At 55.8% G+C, this 27,988-nt stretch overlaps 1 protein-coding gene across 1 annotated transcript; it reads right to left on the bottom strand.

Annotated features, from left to right (window-relative positions):
• Window positions 1–111: 111 nt before the first annotated feature.
• Window positions 112–27,755, bottom strand: IMPDH1 (inosine monophosphate dehydrogenase 1). Its single transcript, XM_056846237.1, has 15 exons — window positions 27,706–27,755; window positions 27,397–27,495; window positions 21,166–21,214; window positions 19,318–19,419; window positions 18,695–18,769; window positions 16,381–16,587; window positions 15,752–15,839; window positions 15,346–15,545; window positions 14,084–14,174; window positions 12,521–12,616; window positions 11,251–11,394; window positions 9,482–9,626; window positions 8,304–8,447; window positions 6,281–6,364; window positions 112–199 (listed from the first exon to the last, which is right to left on the bottom strand). The coding sequence occupies exons 1-15, from the start codon at window positions 27,726–27,728 to the stop codon at window positions 178–180; spliced, it is 1,569 nt and encodes a 522-aa protein (XP_056702215.1). The 5' UTR covers window positions 27,729–27,755; the 3' UTR covers window positions 112–177.
• Between the last annotated feature and the right edge of the window lie 233 nt (window positions 27,756–27,988).

Genomic DNA, 27,988 nt, shown 5'->3' with positions numbered 1-27,988 from the left:
ACCGCACGACCCCTGGTGCCAGCTGGGAAGGATGTGGTGGTCCATAGTGCAAGTCTCTGCCCCCAGGCCCGGCTGGCACGCTGAGGGCAAGAAGCTCAGCTGCGGCGGCAACCAGTGGCAGCGACGGGGGCTGGGACGTTGGGTGTGGCTCGCTGGCCGCTGCTCCGGGTGGCATCTTCAGTACAGCCGCTTCTCATATCTGGGGAGAGGAGAGAAGGACAGACAGGAGAGAAGGGTCAGCCCGTGCTACCCCTGCCCCCTCCAAAGGACCTGCAGGCAGAAGCCCACCCCCTCTCCTTCTGTCCAGCACAAAGCCAGAATAAATCCCATCATTTTGAGGGCCCTGGACCAGGACCGGCCACACGGGACCAGCTTCCCAAAGGCTGACTTCCCAAAGCCCGTTGGCTGGAAACGGATAGACATTCTGCACCAGGAAAGCCAAACTGCCCCCCACTCTTGCCCTCTGGAACCTCCTTAATCTCAAGCAAAGACTGCCATCACTACTAGGCCATCCAGCCCAGGCAACAGGAAGCCAGGGCCCCGCACCATCTGTGACACCTAAGCCAAGCCTTGGCCAAAGTCCCGGGAGCAGCCCAAGCAGGATGGGTGCTGGGCAGAGGGGCAAAGATACCCTCAGGCCCCAATCCTATCCCCAGAAGGAAAAGAAGCAGATGGCCTTGGGCCACGAGACCCCCGGAGCCAGCCCCCTCACTCCCCATTCCCCAGCTCACTTATGCAGCTTCTCTACTGAGCTCCATGCCCCCCACCACCCCGTGTGGAAGGGCTGGCAGAAATGTGACCCAGAGCCACAAACACTTCCCATTCCGCCCAGCCCCTGTATACCGGTCTAGGGCCTCGGACCAAATGCCCCTGCCAGAGGGCACCACCGAGAGGACCAACGGTGACACCATTTCCCCTCCTCCCACAAACAGAGCCCACGCTAGGAACCGCCCCCCTCCCCACCCTCACTGAGGCCGGTGGGCAAAGCCACTCACTTCGAAACAAGCAGGGCGTGTAACTGGACCTTATAAATAGAGACACAAATGTGGATTTCACACTCTGGGAGGTGGAAGGTCTGTGCATCTCCAGGGCTGTTCCCAGATTTCTTCGTGGGGCACTGGCAGCTATGGGTATCTCCCAGTGTTGGGAGAAATGACTCGGTCACCGAAATCTTAACATTCACCCCCAGATTCCTTACATCGTAAGTGATTAAAATGTGGAATTCACTGCCAGAGGATGTAGCGATGGCCCAGGCAAAGGCAGCCTTAAAAGGGGACTAGATAGATTCATTGAGGAGAGGTCTATCAGTGGCTCCTAGCCACGGTGACTCAAGGGAGCCTCCACTTTCATAGGCAGTCAACCTCTGAATCGCAGTGCCAAAAGGAGGCATCAGGGGAGGGCTTCGGCACCCTGCTGTTGGCCCTGTAGAGGAACTGGCCGGCCGCTGCGCGAGGCAGGATGCTGGACCCTCCGTGGCCTGGTCCAGCAGGGCTCTTACATCCGCACCCCGTGGGCACCTGGCTTAGACTCTGCTTAGAGCTCTGTGCAGAGCTCAAGGGGGTGGCCCCACATACATTTGCAGGCCTCACCCCAAACACCCCTGCCTCTCCTGGGGCACCCTCAACACCTTCCGCACCCTGGTGTGCACAGCTGTATCAGGGCAAGGATCCTGCAGTGGCCATCGCAGGGGAGGACAGAGTAGGGTGGGACAGTGTGACCCCCACGCCACCCACCCCACAGCACTTTTAAAATCACTTCCCCCTTGCTGAACTTTGGGCATGGAGTATGGGTCACTGGGTGTGTGTGTGGGGGGGAGGTAGTTGTGAATCTCCTGCATTGTGCAGGGGGTTGGACTAGATGACCCTGGTGGTCCCTTCCAACTCCATGGTTCTATGAACTGCAAAACTATGTGGAGAGAAAAAATGGAGAGGTGGAGAAAGATTTGCAACATTGGTGGGTTTGGGGGGGCCCTCCCCGCCGTACACATTGCCATGTGGTACCCCAACTCTTATCGCTACAAATACAGGATTGGGACAGCATGTTTCCTGAGGCAAGGGCTTGGCAGGTCTCCCCTCAAAAGGAAAGGCTGGGATAGCACGCGCTCCGGCCCAGAGAATGCAGCCGGGCCCAAGGGCCCTATGGAGAAAGGGCTTTTGTTGGAGGCCTACAATCAGCCCCCCACCCTGAGAAACAGCCCAGGCTGCCAGGGGTACCAGCTCTGCACAGGTCAAAGACCCCAAGCCCCAGAGCCTCCCCAGGTGGGCCCTTCGCTGCCCTGTGAGCACCAGGATCCTGGCGAGGCCCACTGAAGATGAAATCTGGGAAGACCGGGGGTGGGGGGGGGGTAGGGAGCTGGCAAAAGCAGGGTGGGTGGAGGTGTGGGGGACCACAGTGCATCCAGTCCACACTCCTGGCTCCCATCCCAAAGTGAGGGGGGGGGAAGTGTCCAAAGGGAAGAATGCAGCAGCTGTCCACCCCCCACAACACGCGCAAGGGCGGGGCAGGGTGGAACAGGGCAGATCCGTGGATTCCAGTTACTTACATGGCAGAAACGTAAAGCTAGAGGAGAGCCGCGGCATGGGCAGGAGAGAGAGAGAAGGTTACAAGGTCAGCGCCGGCCTGTCTCCGAAGCACGCGCCCCCCCCCCCTGCCCCGGCAACACCGCCACCTCCAAGCCTGGCCACCAGCACCACGCACAGGGGGCCTCCAAGGCACTGGGCCCCCCACCTGAAGGAGACCCAGCGCTCTGGGGGCCCCTCCAGGTAAACTACCAGAAAAGCACACAACACCACCTGCTACCAAAGCTCTCCCCATGATAAGAGCAAGCAGTCGCTGATGCTCAGGCAGAACAGAAGGAACAAAGCAGGCACCCCCCCAAAACAGGGGGGGGGTCATGGCTCAGTGGTTGAGCATCTGCTCGGCATGCAGAAGGTCCCAGGTTCAATCCTCAGTGGCATCTCCAGTTAAAGGGGCCAGGCAAGTAGGTGATGTGAAAGACCCCTTCCTAAGACCCTGGAGAGCCGCTGGCGGTCTGAGTAGACCAAGACTGACTTTGATGGACCAAGGGGGGTCTGATTCAGTATGAGGCAGCTTCATGTGTTCAAGACCCTATCACAACCTTCTCTCCAAGCCCCCCCTTTTTCCTCCCCACTCTGCCAGTTGGGGCCAAGGGAAGCATGTGGGGGGGGCAAGGGGGGCTCCCACATCATCCACCGCCTGCCTCCCTCCCAAACTAGGCCTTGAGAGCCTGCAAAGGCTTGAAATGTCCGACTCCAAATCCAAGGTTTGAAAATGGAAAGCCAGCTTTTCCACTGCAACATATCAGCAATTGGGGGCGGGGGGGGGGACATTTTATCATTTGGCTGTCCTTCCACATAGAGGTTTCCCCTCCGCCTCTGAAGGAGAGCCACGTTTGGAGGGCAGCTCTCATTGTGCCCCAGTCGCCCTTTCAGCTTCCACAACCCGACTTTTTAGAACAAGTCCAATCCAAACACACTGGAAGCGGCACCTTTGCAAAGGTTCTGCCCTCCTTCCCCACCCCCACCCCCCAGCCCGTCTCCTTCCGCCAGCCCTGGGGGGGGGGGCGTTTCCCTGCTGTCCCGCAAGAGAGATTTCTGAAGGCTTAAAAAATAAAAATCCATAAGTGCTGCAGTGAAATAATATTAACCGAGGCTGGTGTGTGTTTTTCTAAAAAAAACCTCCCCAGCATACATTGGAGGTACATGAATAACCACTTCCCAGGCAATCAGGCAGGGCTTTTGGCCACCACCACCAGAAGAGGCTTTTGGCCACCAACGCCTGAGAGAGACAGAGGAGAATTCATGTTTTTCTGGGCTAGCCATGTCAAAGGCTGCCCCCCCCCCCATTCAACCATCAGCCTGTCTGGTTGAAAAGGGTGGGCGGGGAGAGACCCAGAAAGGAGCTTCTTTCTGCACCCCACTCAGAGGAAATTCTCCACCAGGTTCGGAAGAAAATAAGCTCAGGCATAAATCAGCTCGGCATAATCGATTTCACACAAGAGACTCTGGCTTCCAAACTATCTTTGACAAGGCCTGGGAGACTGGAAAGGGAGGAAGAACCTGAAGTCTTCCGCCAGCTCTGCCTTCTGGGATTTCACCAGCCGCTGCCCACATTTCAAGCCCTTGCTCATGAGAGGTAGGGAACCTGACCAGCTCCAGACGAGAAACTAGAAAGAACGTCGGCATGGAACTCACTTCCATCCAATCCCAACCCAGTCCTCCATGTGGGAAAACCCATCCCAATGCCCGGCCACACCACACTTCCCACTGTAAATAAACACCACCTCTGCTATGGGGACAACCTCCAAGCCAAGGCTGACACCTTCTTCTGGCCTTTTACACCACCAGAAGGAGGAGGAGGAAGAGGAGGAGGAGGAGGAAGAAGAGTTGGTTTTTATATACCAACTTTCTCTACCACTTAAGGAAGAATCAAACCGGCTCACAATCACCTTCCCTTCCCCTCCCCACAATAGACACCCTGTGAGGTAGGTGGGACTGAGAGAGCTCTATCAGAGATGTGACTAGCCCAAGGCCACCCAGCTGGCTTTGTGTGTAGGAGTGGGGAAACAAATCCAGTTTACCAGATTAGCCTCCGCCGCTCATGTGGAGGAGTGGGGCATCGAACCCGGTTCTCCAGATTAGAGTCCACCGCTCAAAACCACCGTTCTTAACCACTACTGAAGTGGAGTGGGGGCAGAGGAGTCCGAAGGCAACCATTGCTCAGCCAGAGAAGACCCCCCCCCAGAGAAAAGCAGCCCTGTCCCAGGAAAAGACCCTCCCAGCAGCAGGCCTCTCTGCCCTTCTCGCACTCCTGATCCTCTGCACATCCAGGCCCCCCCTGCCCCCCCCCCAGGGAGATTCACGAGTCAGGAACCGCGGCTGTCTTCTGAAAGCCCAGATGGCAAGCGGCGAGACCCACACCAGAGTCGCCACTCCTGCAACACCCCCAAAGAAAGGCCTCACAGACCACCTGCAGAAACAGCAGTCTTTGCAATTTTGGGGGCCGGGACCAACCACGTCTCCCTGCAGATGCTGCCCCAGAGTGGGAAAATGGCGGGCAACTGTGTGCGCGCTGAAGTGACTGTCGGCCCCTCCCCAATCTGCCTCCCTCCCCCTCTCCCCCCTTTTTCTCCTTCTGCCAAAAAGTTTTGTTTGCATGATGCCAAAGCAATTTGCTAGAAATATACTTGCCTCAAAATGGGGGGGGGCTACTGAAGTGTGAGCTTCATTTTATTAACATGTACTGGAGAAACAGGTTTTTAAAAAAATCAGCCTTTGAGGGAGGAGGCTTGCTAAAAGCCCATCCCAAACAGGAGGAGAAGAGTTGGTTTTATATGCCGACTTTCTCTACCACTTAAGGAAGAATCAAACCGGCTTACAATCCCCTTCCCTTCCCCTCTCCACAACAGACACCCTGTGAGGTAGGTGGGGCTGAGAGAGCTGTGACTAGCCCAAGGTCACCCAGCTGGCTTCGTGCATAGGAGTGGGGAAACCAACCCGGTTGACCAGATTAGCCTCCTTCACTCAAGTGGAGGAGTTGGGGAATCAAACCCGGTTCTCCAGATCAGAGTCCTCCGCTCCAAACCACCACCGTTAACCACTACACCAAGCTGGCTCTTAGCCTGCCCCAGATCCCATGCTGTCACAAAGCACAGGCCCAGTCTACCTGGCCTTGGAGGCTAGTTCAAATGGCAGGGGTCTTGGCCCAAGCCAAGCGAAGGCCGGGAGAGCCCAAAGCCCCCCCCCCTCACAGGAGGGCTTGAGCGGAAGGCACGGAGACAGCAGGCAGGCTACCGGGCAGAGAGGCAGGCTTCCAGAGGCATGGCACAGCTGCCCCGCAAAGCACCCTGGCAGAGTTGGCAGAGAGTTCTCTGCGAGGAAGGAAATCCCTGCCTTTTTCACCAGAACACATCTCCTGGGGTTCGGTCAAAGCAAGACCCAGGAAAGAGGCTGGAGAGTTGAAAGAACCAAGCTGCATACAGCAGACATGACCCACAAAGAGCGCGGATGGGAGAGCCAGTTTCCGACTGGACTGCCCCCCTCCACAAGCAAACCAAGGGGCCTGGACGAGGCCTCACCCTGCAGCCCCCTCCCCACAGCCCCAGGAAGGATTCCAGCCCCACAGCCACCAGGGGGCCCTTCATTCCCGAGCTGGAGTGACCGCAGCCTCCTCCCTTCTGCTTGGCCTCTGGGGAGGGCTCAGGCCAGAAGGCCCATCAGAGGAGAGGGAGGGGTCGGGCCGGCAGCGGAGGGACACTTACGAGTGGAGACCGTGGACGCCCCCCTCGATCTGGGCCGACATCGTCCGCTTCTCAAACTTCAGTTCTCCGGAGTACATCATGGACCTGTCAAGAGAACACCAAGGGGGTGACTCAGCCTGCTGCCCCCCCATGGCTGCACCCCAGACCCCGTCCCACATCCAACGAAGCTGATGGGCAGCAGAGTCAGGATGGAATATAAGCATGAGAAATAAATAAATACTTCTTCCAAACAGAGAATGATTAAAATATGGAATCTGCTGCCACAGATGGCCACAGGTATAGACGGCTTTAAAAGCAGAATAGGCAGATTCATGGAATCATAGAATCAGAGTTGGAAGGGCCCACCAGGGTCATCTGGTCCACCCCCTGCCCAATGCAGGAAATTCACAACTACACCCCCCAAACCCCCAGTGACCCCTGCTCCATGCCCAGAAGATGACAAAAAAAAAAACAAAAAAACAAACAAACAAAAAAACCTTCCAGGATCCCTGGCCAATCTGGCCTGCACGAAAATTGCTTACTGACCCCAAAGTGGCGATCGGCATTTCCCTGGGCATGCAAGAAAGGGCCACGAAAGCCCTACTGATGCAAACCTTCCTGCCATCCCCCTCGTGATCTGCCTGTCATAGAATCAGCATTGCTGACAGATCTAGCCTCTGCTTAAAAACCTCCAGGGAAGGAGAGCTCACCACCTCCCGAGGAAGCCTGTTCCACTGAGGAACCGCTCGAACTGTCAGGAACTTCTTCCTGATGTCTAGACGGAAACTCTTTGGATTTAATTTCAACCCGTTGGTTCTGGTCCGACCTTCTGGGGCAACAGAAAAAAACTCAGCACCCTCCTCTCTATGACAGCCCGTCAAGTACTTAAAGATGATTATCATATTACCTCTCAGTCTTCTCCTCTTCAGGCTAAATATACTCTGCTCCTTCAACCTTTCCTCATAGGACTTGGTCTCCAGACCCCTCACCATTTTTGTTGAGCTCCTCTAGACACATTCTAGCTTGTATACATCTTTCTTAAATTGTGGTGCCCAAAACTGAACACAAGAGGTGAAGTCTAACCAGAGCAGAGTAAAGCGATACCATCACTTCGTGTGCTATGGACACTATACTTCTGTTGATGCAGCCCAAGACCGCATTTGCTTTTTTAGCTACCACATCACACTACTGACTCATGTTCAGTGTTTGGTCTACTAAGACCCCAAGATCCTTTTCACACAAACTACTGCTCAGACAAGTCTCCCCCATCCTATAAAGGATGCTGGACTAGATGGACCCTCACTGGTCTGATCCAGCAGGGCTCCTCTTATGTTCTTATGTTCAGGGTTGTTGTGAGGGTTAAATGGAGAAGAAGGTTGCTTTTAAATCCCTTTGGATCCCCAATTGGGGCGAAAAGTGGCATAAATTAATAAATAAATGAATGCCAGGATCCCAGAGAAGCAGCCACAGAGACCACGGAAGCACACCAAGCCAGGCAGAGACATACAGCAGCAAACAAGAGAAATGTACGGCAGGGTCTCAGCCAGAAACACTCTAAGGCACAAAAGAAAAAGGTTCTCATGAGGGCCCAGGAATGATGATCATCTCAGCCGCAGAAGCTGCCCCACACACGCCACACCCATCTTCTCTGAAACATCCCTTTGGTGTCTGCATGAAAGTAACAAAGGCTGTCTTTCTGACACACAATTCCTGAGCTGTAAAAATAATGATTGAGAATATACTCACAGTTACAAGTCATACCCCCTCCCCATAAATTTCCATTTGTTCCTCCCCAAAACAAGGAAGAGATGTTATAGCCAAAAAATGTAGCCCCCTTCAGCGCCTCAGTGCCGATCTACTGATAAGCCAGAGGGAGCAGAGCTCTATGCCAAAGCCAAGGGTACAAGCCATGGGGAGGGTGGGTGGGAGAGACATGGGGGGGGGGCACACCAGCAAGATGCCAATCCTCAAGCAACTCTACCACCAGCCACTGGGCATGCTGACAGCCCTGGGAGGGGGATGCCCCACCCACCGTCTCCCTCACCGCAGGATGGAGAGGCTCTTGGCTCCGATGTCCTGGCAGCCGTGCTGGATGCCAGAAATCATGTAGGGCACGAACTTCTGGATGGATCCCTTGTCCTGGATGGAGCCCGAGACGCCCTGCGCCACCTTCACTTTGTCCCCTTCGCTGTAGGGCAGGGAGAGACGTCGCAGAACCAAACACCAGCCACAGACGCACCGCCCCACAAGAGCTTCTGGCAGAGTACCACATGACTAGAGGTCCCCAACCTGGTGGCCATCGACACCTTTTCTGGGGCCCGCCAAGTGTTTTTAGGAAGTGGGTGGGGCCAGGTGGGGCTTTTGCCCAGCAAGGCTTCTGATTGGCTGTGCAGGGTTTTTTAAAATGTTGCTTTGGCAGCAGCTGCCACCACAACACAACAACCTTCACTGTGTTACTGAAACTGAGATGAAGCAGCCCTTTTGTGGCCGGCTCCACCTCCTGCAGCAGCCATTTTGGTGCTGCGCCCGCCACGCCGTGTCAGAATTCCCAATGGGCCTGCAGGCTCAAAAAGGTCGGGGACCCCCCTGCAGAAGACCACCGCAGCACAGCTACCCACACCTGAGAACAGAGATGCGCTCAGAACCCCCCACCCCCCGCCCGCAGGCCCAGACAGCGCGATCCGGGCAGCTCCCGATGGATGGGCACAACGACTAAGCAGACCCAGCCAGGAAAGGCCAGCCGGAACTACTGCAAAGCTGGCTGCCGGAAGGGGAGGTGGGGGCGTTCCTGCCCCAGCCCCACCACCCTGCCACAAGCCCCGTCCCGCCTCCCAGGGCCTGGCTCCTCTGCCTTCCCAACCCAGCTCCTGGACACGCATGGGCATGCCGGCTTCAGCAGAGCCGGTTGTGTGCATGGCTAGCCCAAGTCCCTGCCCTCTTCAGCAGGGCTTTCGACCAGCAGCATGGTGGTGGTGGGGGGCTTCAGGGGAGGCTCTGCAGGAGCGACACCTGCCCCCCAGCAGCCACATGGCGCTGTGGATCCGGATCTAGCTGAATGTGGACTTCTCCTTCTTGAAAAGGATTTGCCCCCCACGCTGTTTAGTGCATGCTGCTCCCTCCAGCCCCAGACCACTGTCAGACCCCCCCCTACACTAACCCCCCTCATCTCAGCAAGGCCCTGCCGCCCTCCCCGTGGGCACGCAAGCCCCCTCCCCAACACACCTGAAATAGCGCTTCTGGCTGTTGCTGTTCTTCTCCATGGCATCCAGCGACCCCATCCCGCGGTACTTCTTCAGCCGCACCCCGTCCGAGAAGAAGTATTCGCCCGGAGCCTCCGTCGTGGCCGCCAGCAAGGAGCCCATCATGACTGCGAGGAAAGAAGGAAGAGGCTTCCGGGGCAGAACTGGCAGACCCTCTGCCGCCAGGCCTAAGGCAAGTGGCCGGTTTTGACCTCTGCCTGAGTGCCTCAAGGCCTGCCCCACACAGCTCTGTTCTGCACCCCGCTCTGCCTTACATGGGGGGTTGTTACAGGCTCTGACCATACCCTGGCAATCCTGGGACAACCCCCACATGGTGTACAGGGCCACAGCTGGTGCACAGGGATGGCACAGTGCCATATAGCCAGAGATGACATGGGTCACAAAATCACACAAGGTTGGAAGAGACCACAAGGGCAATCCAGTCCAACCCCCCGCCATGCAGGATCCCACAATCAAAGCACTCCCGACAGATGACCATCCAGCCTCTGCTTAAAGACCTCCAAAGACGAGGAGTCCCCCACCCTCTGAGGCAGCGCCTTCCAACATCAAACAGCCCTCACCTAATGTTTAGGTGGAATCGTTTTTTCTCTTAGTTTAACTCCATTACTCCGTGTCCTAGTCTCTGGAGCAACAGAGAACCAGCTAGTTCCCTCATCAACATGACATCCCCTCAAATATTTAAACATGGCTATCATGTCTCCCCTCAACCTTCTCTTCTCCAGACTAAACAAACCCAACTCCCTAAGTCTCTCCTCACAGAGCATGGATTCCAGACCTCTGACCATTCTGGTCGCCCTCCTCTGGACACGCTCCAACTTGTCAACACCCTTCTTAAATTGTTGCGCCCAAAACTGGACACAGTATTCCAAGTGAGGTCTGACCAATGCAGAATACAGTGGTAGTATTACTTCCCTTGATAAGAACATAAGAAAGGCCCTGCTGGATCAGACCCAGGCCCATTAAGTCCAGCAGTCTGTTCACACAGCGGCCAACCAGGTGCCTCCAGGAAGCCCACAAGCAAGACGGCAGCAGCAGCATTTATCCTGCCTGTGTTCCACCGCACCCAAAATAATAGGCATGCTCCTCTGATACTAGAGAGAATAGGTAGACACAATACTACTACAGAATAGGTAGACACAATACTCCTATTGATGCAGCCCAGAATTGCATTGGCCTTCTTAGCTGCCATATCACACTGTTGACTCATGTTCAGTTTGTGGTCCACTAAGACTCCCAGATCTCTTTCACATGTACTGTGGTCAAGCCGGCTATCTCCCACCCTGTACCTGTGCCTTATGTTGTTTCTGTCTAGGTTAAGTACCTTACACTTCTCCCTATTGAAATCCATTTTATTGTTTAGGGCCCAGCTCTCCTGTGTATCGAGGTCATTCTGAACCCTGGCCCTACCCTCCGGGGTATTAACCACCCCTCCCAACTCGGTGTCACCTGGCATCCATCTTGCTGGAGTGTAATGAGTTGAGGGTGACTTGATGGTGTCTACAGCTTTTGGGAACCTTGTAGTTTTCTTTTAACTTTTAAGTGGAGTCTACCTGCAGCAGTGCCAGATTTTTGGGGGGTAAGGGGTGGGGAGAGGCAGGGCTTGGGCTGATAAAGAACATTCCAGTACCCTTTTATGCGATGCAAGCTTGAGGCCGCCCACTTTGTGGAGTGTCTCATTCCCCCCCCCCCGGCCCTCAGACCCAGGCATGCCGAGAAGCCCCCCTCACGCACCAGTGGAGGCTCCTAGCGAGAGCGCCTTCACCACGTGTCCCACGGTCTGAATGCCGCCGTCTGCAATCACGGGTACGCCGAACCTGCGGGCGTATTCAGCCACTTTGTAGACTGCTGTGCCTTGAGGCCGGCCACACGCCATCACTGGAGCACAGGGCGAGAAAGAGGGTCCGGCCTCAGAAGGGGCAGCCCTGGAGTCAGGCAGGGTCCATCTAAGAGCCCCCCCCCCAACTCCCATAGGATTGCCAGGTCCTTCTTCACCACTGGTGGGAGGTTTTTGGAGCGAAGCATGAGGAGGGCGGGGTTAGGAGAGGGGAGGGACTTCAAAGCCATAGAGTCAAATTGCCAAAGCAGCCATCTTCTCCAGGTGAACTGACCTCTATCGGCTGGAGATCAGTTGTAATAGCAGGTCTCCAGCTACCACCTGGAGGTTGGCACCCTACATCCCCAGCATTTCACAAGAGTCCCTTCCATGGAGCAGGAGTCACTGGGGGTGTGGGGAGGCAGTTGTGAATTTCTTGCATTGTGTTGGGTGTTGGACTAGATGACCCTGGTGGTCCCAACTCTATGAGTTTATGCTCCACCTGAGGTCTAATGTGGCTCTGAAAGCAGAGGTCAAAGAAGAACAGAAAGAGGTGGCGCCTCTGACCAGAACTGCAACTCTTTGGGTAGGCGGGAATGGGAAAGCTTTCAAACAACACCGGTCACTGCAGCAGGCTTTGTAACCAATGTCTGCTAGCTGGGTCTTCCAACACAAGCACAGACCCAGAGCAGGGCTTGCAAGCATCCAAGAGAGGCCGTTTCCCTCTGCCACACCTTATTTTGCCAGCAACTTACACACAAAAAAGCTTGCAGTCCAAAGAGCATACGCTGAGCTAACTCTCAAATGTTTTTTGCTTTTTTTACTCATTGGAAAGGGGCAGACGTCGGTGGGCTTCAGTGTAAAAAATCACTTTCAAGTGTCGGTGTTTGTTCAGCTGGAGCTCAGGGTTGCCTCGGCTCATGCAAAAAGGGGGCTCCTCTCAGCTTCATGCTGAGTTGGAAACCAAAGTGTCAAAGGCACGCAAAGCACCACGCACCAATCCTGACCGTCAAGCTCCACGGCGGTCCAGAGACCACACAGCCGAATCCCAGGCATGCTGGAGGCAAACTGATCATCTGTAACTTTTCAGTGGGGAGGGAGCTGTCCTCTGGACATGCCCAGAGGCAGCTTTGTTACAGCTACCCTGGTCTGAGCCTGGCCCGTCCCCCTCCTCCCCACAGGACTCACCCTCTTGTGTGATGCAGATGGATCCGCAGCCCATGCCAACACGCAAGGCGTCCACCCCGGCGTCGATGAGGTTCTTGGCCTGAGCGGCTGTCACAACTGTGCATCCAATAGGGGGAGAAAACAGAGGCGCCTATGAAATACCTGGCCTCCGGACTCTGCAGGGACACGCTGCAAACGTTGGGGAGGAAGGAAAGCAGTCTCCCCCAGCGCAGAAACCAAGCCCTGGGTAGGGGTGAGGGACTTGGGAGACCTCCCGCATCCTGCCCCCGGGGCCCTGCCAAGCACCACAAAGACAAGGCCTTGGCCCACCCAAGGTCTCTCCCCCCTCTCCGGATTGTTCTGCATTGTTTGAAAGAAATGGGCCATTGCCCAGAAACAAAACACGCATGCAAAAAGCAAGACGCAGGCTTAGCACGCAACAGAACCAAGAGTTCCCTCTCTGGTGGCGCGGCACTTCACGGTTTGGAAAGAACAAAGACACAGACTTTGGGTTGGGGGAAAAAACCTTGAGTCATGCCTGTCTTTTCAAGCATCTCTTCATAGTCACTAAAAAGTATTTATTATATATCCTAGAAGCTCCTCCCCCCATGACCTCCCATCAGAGGGATGGATCAGGCGTCAGTGGGTGGAGGAGGAGGAGGAGGAGGAAGAGTTGGTTTTTATATGCCGACTTTCTCTACTACTTAAGGAAGACTCAAACCGGCTTACAAACACCTTCCCTTCCCGCCCAACAGACACCCTGTGAGGTAGGTGGGGCTGAGAGAGTTCGGAGAGAGCTGTGACTAGCCCAAGGTCACCAAGCTGGCTTCATGCGGAGGAATGGGGAATCAAACCCGGTTCTCCAGATCAGGGTCCACTGCTCCAAGCCACCGCTCTTAACCACTACACCAACCATTTAACCCCACCACCACCCACCAATTCCTCCCAAGCCCCCGGCTTGTGTTGATGAGCGAAAGGGGATGCATTTTGTACCCCCCCACACCTCTGTCAATGCCAGCTAAAGTAAACAGCTCATTGATTTGGCGCATCAAAGAGCACAGGTGCACCGAACATTTCAGCATTCTCTAGAAGGGGGGGAGCGGGAGCTCTGTGACTCCAGAGCCTCTTGCTGCGCAATCTTTGTGCACTGCTGCCCGGGGTGGGCAGAAATGCCAGCTTTTCTCCGGGATGCTCCCAGATTCCCTGCAGTGCTGACCCAGCGGGTGCAAAACTGCCATCTGGATGAGCTTCTATGACGAACACAGCTGTTCACACAGAACACCACTCCAACATTGCAGAACGCTGCACAGATCTGGCTGCTTTCCCAAGCATTTACTCAAAGGCAGAGACCTCCAGGCGGGCAGGGGGGTGGGCAGGGGGGGCAGAGCTCTGCGGACTTCCTGGCCCGGCAGGGATGTCAACAGCCTCCAGGTGAGTCCAGCAGGAAAGGAGGCAGGGCCAGCCCCCCTCTTGCCCCCGCAGGCAGGAGCCCAGCCCTCCCCCTCGGAGGAGGCCCCTCTGCAGAAGAGCTGGGCGGCCAACAGCCCCCCCTTTAAATGCTCCCCATGCCCCCCCAATGCTCACCATTGCCACCAATGACCTGCAGTTCCGGGTACTTGTGCTTGATATAGTGAATCATGTTGATCTGGTAGACGGAGTTTCCCTGAGAGGAGTCCTGGGGGGTGGTCAGCAGGAGGGGGAAGCAGAAGAAACAGAGCCATGAGAGCAGAAGGGGACGGGGGGGGGGCAGGCCCTTCCTCCTCACACTCCAGGGCCCCTCACAGAAGACTGGGGCCACATGTGCGTACACACACACACAGGCCCAGGGGCCGTGCTTAGGCGGCTGGCCTGGACGTGGGCTTCCCCCTGCTGCAGTTCCCAAAGCGAACCAGAAGCCGTTTGGAATTCATCTCTCTCTGGATAAAGAAATAAAGTTTCTCGTTCTTTCCAGGGCAGAACTGGGATCCAGTAACCAAACCAACACAGGCCCCAGGGTATTGGGAAGGCGAAACTATTTCCTTTTCCAGCCGGTGCAACTTTAAAAAAGAGCCTGCAAGGGGCAAAAGAACAGCAGGAGACAGAAGTGGGGTTTGGGGTGGGGGGTGGGGAGCTGGATGTCCAGTTTCGGGAGCTTCTGTGCTCTTTGCCCCCTGCAGTGGTTTTGCTTTTGGGGGTATTGTTTTAGTAGAATTCTACAAGTCAAATCATTTATTGTGAGGTGGGATAGATGAAAATAAATGCCTACGGAGCAAGCTGAAACTGAAAATAAATGCCTACGGAGCAAGCTGAAACTGAAAATAAATGCCTACGGAGCAAGCTGCACAGAGACGTAAGCGTTGGGGAATAAAAACGTTGACTGAAATGGCTTCATTTTTATGGGAGCTGAAGGTCTTCAATTTTGTTCAAGTGTGGCCAGATGCTCCTGAGGAGTCTCAGGATCTCCTCAAGCATGGCTGCCAACGTGGAAGCCTCTAAGAGGGGAGTGGACGTGTTCATGGAGGAGAGGGCTATCCATGGCTACTAGTCAAAATGGATACTAGTCATGATGCACACCTATTCTCTCCGGGATCAGAAGAGCATGACGAATATATGAGGTGCTGTGGAACAGGACAAATGCTGCTGCCGCCGTCTTGCTTGGGGGCTTCCTGGAGGCACCTGGTTGGCCGCTGTGTGAACAGACTGCTGGACTGGATGGGTCTGGGTCTGATCCAGCAGGGCCTTTCTGATGTTCTTATCTCCTAAGGAGGCGCCCAGCCCCACTAGGGGGCCTAGAAAGGCTGGCCGAAGCCAGACCCCCAGCCTGCCCAGCAAAGCCCCACCCGTTCCCTGCTTCCCCCAGGGCTCACCAGCACGACCACGTCCACGCCCGCCTGCATGAGGAGGTCGAGCCGATACTTGTCGTCGTCGCGGGTCCCGATGGCCGCCCCGCAGAGCAGCTGCTTGCGCGAGTCCTTGGAGGCCAGCGGGTAGTCGCGGTTCTTCTTCAGGTCCGTGCGGGCGATGATGGCCACCAGCTCGTCCACGTCGTTCACAATGGGCAGCTTCCCTGAGGGGGACGGTGAGGGGCGGGCTTCTCAGCCTGCGGGCAGTACACGGTGGGGGGGGGAAGCGGCCCTCCCTGCCACAGAACTGGAGCCATGCCTCCCTCCACAGGGCCCTGGTGCTTGGGGGGGCTGACCGCGTGCCCCAACCCAAAAACCTGGCTTGAAACGGGCTCTGCGCCCATCCTGACAGCCCCCCCCTCGATGGTACCTTTTTTGCTCCGCTGCAGAATCTCATTTGCCTCCTTTAAGGTGACACCGGCTGGAGCCACCACCAGGTCGTTGCGCTTGGTCATGACCTGCACGGGAAGCCAGGAATATGGGGCAGGGGGGCCAAGAGCACCACTCCCCCCTCAAGGCCTATTCTGCCAGTCCAGGCTTTCTACAGGGGAGGGGCTGTGGCTCAGTGGCAGAGCATTTGCTTGGCATGCAGAAGGTCCCAGGTTCAATCCCCGGCATCTCCAGTTAAAGGGACTAAGCCAGTGGGTGATGGGAAAGACCCCTGCCTGAGACCCTGGAGAGCCGTTGCCGGCCTGAGTGGACAATACTGACTTTGATGGACCAGGGGTCTGATTCAGTATGAGGCAGCTCCATGTGTGTACAGGATGCTGCCGGCACTTGGAGCTCCCAGCCCCCCCAACCTACCCCAGCCCCCCAGCATAGCCCCCCAGCCCATGAGTCCCACCCCAGCTTCCTCAGGATAGGCTCTCATGGGGGGAGGGTTTACGTGGGAGATTCTGCAGGGCTGAGTAAGGAGCTTTTTGCCCATGGGGAAAAGAGGCCCTCCCGGGGAGCAAGGCAAGCGCAAGGTTCCCAGCACGGCCCCCCGCACTCGCTTACCTCACTGAGGGGGATGCCGTAGTCCTTCTCCGAAAGGAAGTCAATGTCTCGCGAGGTGACAATGCCCACCAGTTTACTGCCCATCTTGCCCGTCTCTGTGACCGGGATGCCCGAGAAACCGTGCCGGATCTTGGCCTCAAAGACATCGCCTACCGTATGGGTGGGGCTCAGCACCACCGGGTCTGTGATGAAGCCCTGCTCAAATTTCTGCAGGAAGCAAAGACAGGATAGGGAGGGAGGGAGAGAGGCCTCCTCTTCAAGAAACACTTCCAAGTTCGACTCTGCAGTCGCCACACGGCCCAGCCGCACTGTGGTCACAATTCTGCCCCCCACGTGGACCCTGGACTGTGGTTCAGTTTGGAGAGCATCTGCTTGGCAAGCACAAGGTCCCAGGTTCAATCCCCGGCATCTCCAGTTAAAGGGACCAGGCAAGCAGGTGATGGGAAAGACCCTTTTCTGCCTGAGGCCCTGGAGAGCCGCTGCCAGTCTGAGTAGACAATACTGACTTTGATGGACCAAGGGTCTGATTCAGTACAAGGCAGCTTCATGTGTTCATGTGCCAATCTGGCATTGCACCACCCACACAAGTCTTTGCCCCCCCCCAAAGCCTTCCAGTGAGCCAGAAGCTCCCCACCCTCCAAGACCTCAGAAGAGCCACCCTTGCAAAGAGCCCCACAAACAACAATCGACGCCCCTCTGTACGGATACAATTAGTCCCAGCTGCTTGGCATCTTCCATAAATCACCAGGGCCTGGCAGAGGGGCAATTCTTCCTGAAGTTCTTGAAGCATATTTATTTTTTAAAACAACAACAACGACCTCACGAATAGACTGGCTGCTGGTGAAAGCACAACACCCACCAGACATGTTTCCAGGGTCCATTCCAAATGCAATATTTGTGTTTCCCAGGGAGAACACAGCAGACGGGTAATCTGCTTGACTTAATCAAACGTTTTGCTACTTTGGGGACTTGCTGGAGTGGGCAGCTTCAGAAGCAGGGCATCTCCTGTGATTTGTGGGCCAGCCGACAGGCCCACCATCCCGTAGATTTCAAGACGCACAGAAAACTCAAGAGGTGCCACTGACTCATTGTTCACGGAAATGTATCTTGACATTTATACCCCACTTTCCTCACCCATGGGAATCCAAAGCGGCTTACAACCATCAATCTCCCATCCCCATAAGTATACCGGCATTTCTAAATTGAGATTTTAAATTTTGGTTTTTTAATGTTTTGTATACATTCTATTTTATGTAGTTTATCTATATTGTAAGCGGACTTGAGCTCCGTAAGGAAGAACGACAGCTAGTAAACATTTAAAATAAATAAATCCCCCATTTTGTTCTCATAGCCACCACCATGCTTGTGAGGTAGGTTAGACAGGGGCCATGAAGTCCCTTTGGCAAGCTTCCCTGACAGAGGCTGATTCAAACGCAGGTCCTTCCAGATCCTAGCCGGATGCTCGACACTCCACGCTGTCTCACAAAACCTCAAAATGTATTGAGAAAACAGCACAGTGTGGGACATGTTCATGGAGGAGAGGGCTATTCATGGCTACTAGTCAAAATGGATACTAGTCATACTGGAGCATGACTGTAATATGAGGTGCTGTGGGACACAGGCAGGGCAATGATGCTGCAGTGGTCTTGTTTGGGGGCTTCCTAGAGGCACCTGGTTGGCCATGGTGTGAACGGACTGCTGGACTTGATGGGCCTTGGGCTGCTCCAGCAGGGCCTTTCTTATGTTCTTCTTATGTTCACTGCCAACTGGCGTACCCCAAACTAGAAAGTGGGAGTTGGGGCCTACCACCAGCCATTCCCCCTCCCATCCTAGAGTCCACGCAGCGGCACCCCACCTGCGGGCCCTCTCTCAAGAAAGCGGCTGGGCCAAAATCTACGCCAGGAGCAACGTCCTCTGTCAGACCACGGCAGAGCGAGCGCCCCTGGCCCCCTCCCCACTGCTGGCTGGGTTTCGGGAACACTGGCTCTCCCCTCACGGTGCTGCCCCAAGGAGAGGCGCTGGCCAAAAAGGCTTTGAAAAAACAAGCCCCTAGGCAACCGGGCAACGAGGGCCTGCCGGCCAAGTGGAAGCCGCTGGCCGTCCGTTCCCAGGGGGCGAGGGAGGCTCCGATACAGACCTCCCCCAGCTTCTGCAGCCAACTGAGCCCCCTGTGAAGATGAGGCCGCCGGAGGAGGTTCTCCTCCAACCCCAGTAGAACCCCCCTCCCTCCACAGCGAGGGCCCCCCCTCGTATGGCGTGCCGCCCCACACACCATGACTCCGGCCGTCCCGAGAAGCTCACAAGAGGCCCCTACCTTGACCTTACGGACCTCGTTGGCCTGGAACTCCGGGGTGCAGTTGTGGTGGACAATCCCAATCCCACCCATCAGCTGCAAGGGAGAAACAAGGAGGGGACCCTGCAGTCACCGAGACAAAGAGGGAGCCCCCCAGCGCCCCCAGCCCACCCCCTGCGCCACAAGGAGAGGCCATCCTCCTCCTCCCTCCCAAGTGCAGAGGACTGCAAACAGACAGCAGGACAGGACAAGTAGAGCCAGTGGCTTATGTCCGGGGGGGGGGGGACAAGGCAAACACCCCCGTGGGGTCACTAGCCCATCTGCCCCAGAGAAAGGTTTCTCATGGCCAGGACACCCCCTCGCTCTCAGCCCAGGAGAAAAAGCTTCGTGCCATCTGCCACCTTGGATATATTTTGCCAGTCCTCTGGGGTGGGGAAAAGTGGGTAATTCTCATCCCAGTGGGCTCAAATGGCAGCCTCTGACTCCTTTCCATCCCCCACGCCCTGTATCAGAGAAGATGCCTGACGTGGCGTGGCCCGGAGGGGCTTTGGGAGGGTCTCTTATCTGGGCAAGGGTAGGAAGCAGCGTGAGAACAGGCGGGTGACCTGTGCCGCAATGCCTCCTCGGGGCAGAAAGCCACTCACCGCCATGGCGATGGCCATATCGGACTCGGTGACGGTGTCCATGGGGGAGGAAATGAGCGGGGTCTTCAGGGTGATTTTGCGGGTCAGTGCCGAGGTCAGGTCCTGCAGAGAAGAGAGGAAGGAACAGCTGTCAGTTCTGAATGCCCCACCCAGCTGTGCTCCCAGCAGGTTAGCTGACCCTCCACATGCCTGTTATGGCGGGCACGAGCGGGCATGTGGGACCACCACTGGAAACATCTCCCAGCCCTTGAACCGACCTGTTCGCCTCTCCCAGCCTTGCAGAGAGCACGAGGGACAGCGGGGCTGTGCTTAGCCAGGAAGGGGGGGGGAATAACACTAGAACATCACTCACAGCTTGGATGCCCCCCTCCTGCCCCCATTGCCACAGCCAGTCAAGAGCAACTGGGGAGCCAGCCCCCCAGCTGCTCACCATCCCTGCCCGGCCTGACCTTCCCCAAGCCAGCTGGGAAATCTGCCCCAGCATGCCCCCTCCCCCCCCCACCTCAGTGCCTCCTCTCTGTGGGGCCGCTTTTCAAGACACAGACCTACAGCCAGCTTGGCAGGAGTCATTCCGGAACACCCTCTTCTAAACTGGCTCAAAATAAAACACTGTTCACTCTAAACATCCCATCGAAAGCAGGCCCCGTCCCTCCAGCAGTCTCTGTCCAGCAAGCTCAGTCCCAATACAGGGGCCAAGAAGAAGCCCGACCTGTGAGCAGGGGAAGCTGGGACTGGGACCGGGGGAGGGCGGAGAACTGGGTTTCCCAATGTGCTGGGGAGAATCTTGCTCGCATCCCTGGGGAAATGACCAGCTCCCAAACTCACCCCCCCACCTCCAAACTCAGCTGAAGGACAACTGACCTCCATGGGCTTATAGTGAAGCCCAAATTAAGGCCATCTGCAACCTAAAAAGGGTGCCGAAACGGAAGGTAGCACCAAAGCCCCCCTCTCATCAGAGGGGAGGTGATGAAACTCTACAAACAGAACAAGAGATAGACCTTCAAAAATGAAATGCACCGCAAGAATGGGGCTGGGGGGAGGTTGCACTCCCTGGAGGCCCTGCCCCTGAGCTGCGGCAGAGGCACCTGCAGGCCCACGTGCAGAGATCCTTCTGGGCCAGGAGAAGAGTGGGTGAAAAGGGCTGTCAAGTCACAGGCAAGTTATGGCGTCCCTGTAGTGTCTTCAAGGCAAGAGACGTTCAGAGGTGCTTTCCCATTGCCTTCCTCTGCATCGCGACCCTGATGTCCCTTGGGGGTCTCCCATCCAAGTACTAACCAGAGCCAATCCTTCTTAGCTTCCAAGATCTGAGGTGATCAGGCTAGTCTGGGCTACCCAGGTCAGGGTCCAAGGAAGAGAAAGAGGAGGGATTCTTTTAAGGCCTGCAGGTGTCCCTACTGAAGCCGTGCCAACCCTGGGGGCACCACAGCCCTGCCATTCAGACCCCCCCTTGCTGTGGACAGAGGAGGAGGAAAGACAGGGCCCAATGGGGAGTCGGCAGATCTCCGAGGCCAGACCCCTGCCGGGTGCAGGGAAGGGTCTGGAGCAGCCCATGGAAGGGCCAGTCTTCGGGCACCTGAAAGACGCACAAGATTTTGTTTCTGTTGACTTTCCCAGCTCCACTGGACCTGACCATGCCAGGCGTGGCTCACCAAAACCTTCTGCCAGAGCAACCCCTCGCTAGTCTTTAAGGGGGCACAACACCGTACCGCTCTGGGATTCTGGCCACTGAAAAGGGCTCTGTGCTGAAAAAGGCAGAGCCCACAGGAGAAGGGCCTGGCTCACTGCCCGGCAGCTCCAAGCAACCAGACACCACAGCACACCACATGCCAGCAGAAGATTCGAACTCACCACTTCGTCTGCTGTGAAGTCAATGAAGCCTGGAAGGATCAGGAAATCACTGTGGAAACAGAAACCGTCAGCCGTCAGCCCTGCTCGCCAGCCACGGTGCTGCGGAGAGGCTCCCACTTCAGATTCTTCTCCGCAGCAAGAAATACCAGAACGTGGCTTCGAGTGCAGCAACGGGGCAGCGGCCATGAGTGGTGCCCACAGCAGCAGCCACAGAAAGGCGCCAGATCGGAGTCCAGCAGCACCGCAGAGACCGAGAAGGTTTGGGGAGAAGGAGCATTTGAGATGAAGGGAGCTGTGACTCCCGAAAGCTGATACCCCCCCCCCACACACACCAAAAAAACCTCTTGCTGGGCTCTAAGGTGCTGCTGGGCTCGAATCCAGCGGTTTCACAGGCAGGCCGACACAGCTGCAGGGACACCTCTCCCCCGCTGGGAATGACTGAGGTGCCGTAATTAGATCAATCAGAGTAAATACTGAGCGTTGTATAATGTTTATTGTCTTTGATGAATGTATTTATTGTATTGGATTGTAATTCTGACGTTAGCCACCCTGGCATCGTTGGGGAAGGCGGGACAGAAATAAAAGATTATTGTTGTTGTTGTTGTTGTTGTTGTTAATGAAAAGTGCTAACAAACAATCCACCAAGAGTGGCCACACCTTCAGCCCCCTCCGCATACTGTTAGCTGCCGGGTGACCAATTCCCCAGACTGCCCCGCGCTCCTCAGGGTCACTGAAGGGACAGCAACTCCAGCTTTACTCCTGCTCCCTGGCACTCAGTCCTCATCCAGAGCACCACTAGAGGTGAAAGATTTCCGGAGAGTTTGAAACTACAGGGTGGGGGAAACGGTTCTTCTCTGGGGGAGTTTCCCCCCAAGAAAAAACAACAAGAGTTGACCTAGCAAGCCTAAACGTCTTTTACTGAGCCAACAACACAAAATGCATCATTTATAACATAGCATATAAAATTGTACTACTTGGCCAATTTATTAAATTTAAACATAACAATTTCTTAGTTTTCTACAAAAAAAATTACAAGTGTACTTGAGAAAGAGTTGCTATTCCCTACGCTAACATAGCACATGTATCTTGATTTTTGCCATCTGAAAGGAAGCGTCAAAAGTTGATGTTAGAAAACTAATTCTGTAGTAATCAAAAGAAAGTGTATTATTTGGACAGAAACACTCTTGCACACTCAACCAGGTAGGACTACCACAATGTTTAGATACGAAGTTTTAAAAAACACTAATATTTTTTCAGCGCTCCCCCAAATTTCCCAGTTTTCCCATAGGAAAAATTGAGGCCGTCTTCAGACTTTTTTCAGCCTATACATTTTGAGTGAGAAAAACCTTGTCTTAGAAAGCATTTTCACTCATTCAAAAAAAGAGAATATATTTCATAGGAATTTCTTTTCCCCAGTGTTTCCCCAAATTTCTCAATTTCTCCTTAGAAAAGTCATCAGCAAAAAAAAAAAAAAAAGGGATTTCCCCCTAATTTGAGGATGGGGGGGCTTTCACATCTCTTAGGTGCCACATAGCCACATGTACCTGGCCATGCTTTGGGGTTTGCAGCAGTCCAAAGGCTGCCCCCCAAGGAGAGGCTGTGGCTCAGTGGCAGAGCATCTGCTGGGCCCGCAGAAGGTCCCAGGTTCAATCCCCAGCATCATCTCCTCTTAAAAGGATCAGGCAGCAGGTCATGTGATACCTGCATCTGGCACATTTATTTCCGAGTCCCCCCCACCCCCTCAATCTACTGAAAGGCTGGCTCACTTTTCAGCAAGCTGCTTCTCTGCTGGGGTGCACATCGTGGAAACTTCCCCCCCTCTGGGCCAACCCCACTGGCTGTGGCCGGCTTCAGCCTGTGCAGAGCAGCTGATTTTTCCCCCCAACTTGTCATTCTTTAAGATACTCTGCCTGTTTTCTGCTTTGGATGAATTATGTATTTTGAACGCACATGAAGCTGACGGGTCATACTGAATCAGACCCCCGTTCCATTGAGTTTAGACTAGTCTACTCAGACTGGCAGCCACTCTCTCAGGGCTCAGGGGTCTTTCCCCATTACCTCCTACCTAATGCCAGGGGCTGAACCAGGGATCTTCAGCACTCCAAGCAGATGCTCTGCCACTGAGCCACAACCCCTCCCCTACAGCTGACAACCATTTGTTCAGAGGGCTTGGGCTGAAGCATATAGACCTGAGTGGGGCCAGGAGGGGGACCAGGACTTTATGCCTGCTGCCACGGAATGAAGAGTGTGTGGCGTTCAAAAACAGGACACTTCTGGAATTATACTATGGGATGGGAGATTTGTGCCCAGTTCAGCAACAAGATGCTTGAGCCCTGAAGAGGACTGGGTGCGTTTTCTGAAACTGCTCTTTTGATTCCAGACTGAGGCGGTTTCTTCGGCAGAAAAGTCAGGAACACAAACCCTGCTGCAGACCTGGAGGTCAGATTGACCGGCTGCAATCCGGAGCGGGGGCTCAAGGGGCAGCTTGGCCTTTCAGCAGGGCTGCCCGGCCACTGGCCTGACCACCACAGACTGAAGCAGAGACCAACCCCAAAAAGAGCAGACGGAACAAACCCAGAAGGTCTGCACAACGGGCGGCTTGCCTAAGACCACCTCTTTAACTGCATGACAGCCCCAGTGATGAGGAATCCTGCCATCCATTTACACATGCTATAAGAAAGCCAACAGGAGACACGTCTTCAAAGAGACTTCTCCTCCTGTGTGTTTCTCCCACGGCTTGCCAGCCATGGATCCTGAACTTTTATTTTTTCCTGCCTCTCAGATGGCAAAAGTTAAGACACCTGTGCTAAGGTAGCACAGGGCGCCCCAGCAGTTGACTGCTCTTCCTGAAGTACTGGGTGTATTTGCAATACTGAAGGGGAACAGAATAGAGGTTTATAAAATTATGTGTGCAGCGCAGAGAGTTGAAAAGGAGAACTTCTTCTCCCTCTCCCAAAATACTAGAGCTCGAGGGCATCTAATGAAGCTGATGGGAGATAGATTCAGGACGGACAAAAAGAAATACTTCTTTACACAGCGAGCAATTAAAATGTGGAATTCACTGCCAGAGGATGGAATGATGGCCACCGCCACTTTTAAAAGGCAATCAGATTAATGAAGGATGGGTCTATCGGTGGCTACTAGCCATGGTGACTCAAGGGAACCTCCATGTTCAGAGGCAGTCCACCCCTGAATCCCAGTGCCAAGATGCAATATGATGGGAAGGTGTCAGCATCTATGCCCTGTTGTTGGCCTTCCTAAATTACTGGCTGGCCACTAGGTGAGACCGGAGGCTGGACTAGATGGACCCTCACTGCTCTGATCCAGCAGGGCTCTTCTGATGTTCTTATGAAGGCCTCAGCCTCTCTGCCGTTGTTGGCCACTGTGTGAGACAGGATGCCGCACCAGATGGACTCTGCTGCTCTGATCCATCAGGGCTCTTTAGATGTTCTTACAGTTCCAACACCAGCTCCGGAATATGCATTTTTCCCTACAGAGAAATGCTTGAGTGTGAATGGTTGGCTGTGGCACACAATGGACGCACACACAACCTGGAACCTGGTTCGAAAGGCAGGCGGGGCGGTTTCCAAAAGTAGTGACAAGAAGGCAGGGACCCCTGCTGATGGCAGAGCTGCCGGGACCCAGAGTAGCGCTCACTGGGCTTAATTTGAAAATGGGTGTCCTCTTAAAGCTCTGGCTGGCTCAAAGCCACCGTAACAACAGTCTTCAAATACTCCAAACCCATCCTTGAGTCAGAATGTTTTTGGAGGGCTCAAGACCAGTTTGCCCCGACTCATCTCTGGACGCAAAGCCCCCAAGGGAAGCCAAGGTCAGGGCAGAGGTCAGCCTGGCTCAGCGACCCACACAGCACCTGCAGAATTCACAGCAGATTAGCACCAACCCCTCACAAGGTCCCACACTTAATTTATTGTTTAAAAAAATGTCAGAAAGGCTTGGCTCCCATAATAGGTGCAAGGCAGCTCACACTGAATAGGCAATATAATATAATCCTTCAATGCACTGACTTCAGCGCTCTTCAATAAAGAAGAAGAGTTGGTTTTTAAATGCCTACTTTCTCTACCTTTTTAAGGAGTCTCAAACTTGCTTACAATCTCCTTCCCTACAACAGACACCCTGTGAGGAGAGAACTGTGACTGGCCCAAGGTCACCAAGCAGGCTTCATGTGGAAGAGTGGGGAATCGAACCCAGCTCTTCAGATTAGAGCCCGCCGCTCATATGGAGGAGCGGGGAATCAAACCCAGTTCTCCAGATTAGAGTCCACCACTCCTAACCACTTCACCATGCTGGCTCTAGAGAGCTCTCTGCCTGCCTCTCAAATCTGGGAATCCGTTTGGAGCTGAAAAGGGCAACTGAGAGAAGGAGGGAGGAGCTTGATGGACAGAGCAGCACCATTAAATGACCCCCTCCCCAGTCGCTGCCTCATTTTGAAAAGGGGGGCACCCACAGAAGGGCCTCTAAAAAGACATCTTGGCAGGTGAGCATGGTCCAGCAACCAGGTCTACTCCAAAGCACATGAAGAGTGCACAAACATAGATGACGCTTCCCTATACTGAACATGACCATCAGTCCACCGCGGTCACCCTTATCTGCTCAGACTGGCCAGGGACTCCGGCTTCTGCATCACTGACTGCCTGGTCCTTTTATTAACTGGAGATGCTGCCGGGGATTGCACCTGGGACCTTCTGCATGCCAAGCAGAGGCTCTTCTGCTGAGCCAGAGCCCTCTCCCAAAGGCACCCGTACATGCAGGCCCCCACCCACACAAAGCCGCCTTTTACCAGGTCTGACCACCAGCCCAGACAGCTCAGCATCAACCACTCCGCCTAGCAGTGATTCTTCAGGGCATCCGGGAGAGAAAGGCCCTCTGGGAGGCGGCTCCTGTGACCAGAGAACTTCCAGCCAGAGACGCCAACGAGTGAGCCTCATAGAATCATAGAGTTGGAAGGGACCGCCAGGGTCATCTAGTCCAACCCCCTCCACAATGCAGGAAACTCACAACTGCCTCCCCCACACACCCCAGTGACCCCTGACTCCATGCCCAGAAGATGGCCAAGGTGCCCTGCCTCTCATCATCTGCCTAAGGTCATAGTATCAGCGTTGCTGACAGATGGCCATCTAACCTCTGCTTAAAAAACTCCAAGGAAGGAGAGCTCACCACCTCCCGAGGAAGCCTGTTCCACTGAGGAACTGCTCTAACTGTTAGGAAATTCTTCCTAATGTCAAGACAGAAACTCTTTTGATTCAATTTCAACCCGTTGGTTCTGGTCCGACCTTCTGGGGCAACAGAAAACAACTCAGCACCCTCCTCTATATGACAGCCCTTCAGGTTCTTGATGATGGTTATCTGATCCCCTGTTGGTCGTCTCCTCTCCAGGCTAAACATACCCAGCTCCTTCAACCTTTCCTCATAGGACTTGGTCTCCAGACCCCTCCCCATCTTTGTTGCCTTGGGAATTGCCTCGTTCAAAGTGGGGTCATCCCCACTGAACAGCAGCCCCGTGCCAGCATTTCAGAAGCAAGGCATGGATTCTTCCCTTTCACCATGCTGGCCATCAGATGGGCAAGCAAGCAAGGGCCTGGGGGAAAACCCAGGGAGAGCCGTTCCAGCCGCTCTTCTCAGGCCCTAAAGCCGGCTGCCCTGTAGACGCAGCTGCTGCTGCAGGAGCCTCATCTGGCTGCAAGTCAGGCTCGGAACTGGAAGGGAACCCGGAGCCGGGGCAGCAAACACCACAGCGGCCCCCGGGATGGAGTCACCTGGCTGCAGCAGTGTGGCTGCAGCCCAGAAAGGGAGCGACAGCAGAGTGACAGCAAATGCCCCAAGACAAAAGGCGGCTTCTGCCCTTCTCTGGGGCAGGCGGGAGCAGAACTGCCCTGGTACAAGGGGTGTGGGGGGGGGATGGACACGTTCCCAGAAATGGCCCAGAGGGGAGGCAGGGGGACAGGCGCCTTCTCCCCCCAGTTCCGTGTTGGCAACTCACTGCCAGCGGTCTGGACCCGGCACCGGCTGGTTCCGCCTGCCCCGCCGCCCCGCCCTTCCAGCTCCCGCCCCAGGGGCGCTGCGGCCAGGTGGGCAGCCGCTCAGGTGGAGCGGGGCGCGGCTGCTCCGCCGCCCGCCCCGCCCCGCCAGCCCTCCGGCTGCCCGGGCCGGCGCCGCCCCCTCGGCGCCCCGCCCCGCCCGCCTCCCCCCCCCGCGCGGCGCCGCCCCCCTTACTTGTAGGTGAGGCCGTCGGCGATGGCGAAGAGCTGCTGGGCCGTCAGGCCGTCCTCGGGCACGTAGCCGGTGCCGCCGCTGATCAGGTAGTCGGCCATGCTGCGCGGGGAAGGAAGGAAGGCAGGAGGGGAGGCAGGGAGGCCCGCAGGCCCGGGGGGCCGTCAGCCGCGCCTGGCCCCACAGGCGCCCCCCCCGCCCGCATCTCGGCCCAGCCCGCCTGGCAGCCAGCGCCACGGAGCCGAGCCCGGGCAGGGACGCGCGGCCCGCCTCCCCTGCCCTCCGCTCCCCTCCCCTGCCCTGCGGGCCTACCTGAGCGGCTCCCCCTCGCCCATGGCGGCGGGCCGGGCGCGGCTGCCTGCGCGCCCCGGCCGCCTCCCGGCGCTGCTGCCGCCGCCGCCGCCGCTGCTCCGCGTCTCTGTGGCGCTGGGCCACGCAGCGGGCGGAGCGCAGCGCATCGGCCTCGGCCCCCTCCCCTCCCCTGCCCTCCCCTCCCCGCCGAGGCGGAGCCCGGCCGCCCTGCCGAGGAGGAGGAGGAGGCGCCTCTCCCGGCTCCGGCCAGCCCCCGCTGCCCACAGGCGCGCCCGACGGCTGC

Source organism: Euleptes europaea, chromosome 3, assembly GCF_029931775.1.
Source record: "Euleptes europaea isolate rEulEur1 chromosome 3, rEulEur1.hap1, whole genome shotgun sequence".
Classification (NCBI taxonomy): Eukaryota; Metazoa; Chordata; class Lepidosauria; order Squamata; family Sphaerodactylidae; genus Euleptes; species Euleptes europaea.
The sequence above is the reverse complement of the archived record's forward strand: the minus strand, read 5'-3'. Positions and strand labels throughout refer to the sequence as shown.

Coding starts and splice junctions, on each gene's coding strand:
- IMPDH1 (XM_056846237.1), bottom strand. CDS start 27,728: ATGGGCGAGGGGGAGCCGCTCAG. Junction 21,215..27,396: donor GCCGACGGCCTCACCTACAA/GTAAGGGGGGCG, acceptor CTGTTTCCACAG/TGATTTCCTGATCCTTCCAG. Junction 19,420..21,165: donor ACTTCACAGCAGACGAAGTG/GTGAGTTCGAAT, acceptor TCTTCTCTGCAG/GACCTGACCTCGGCACTGAC.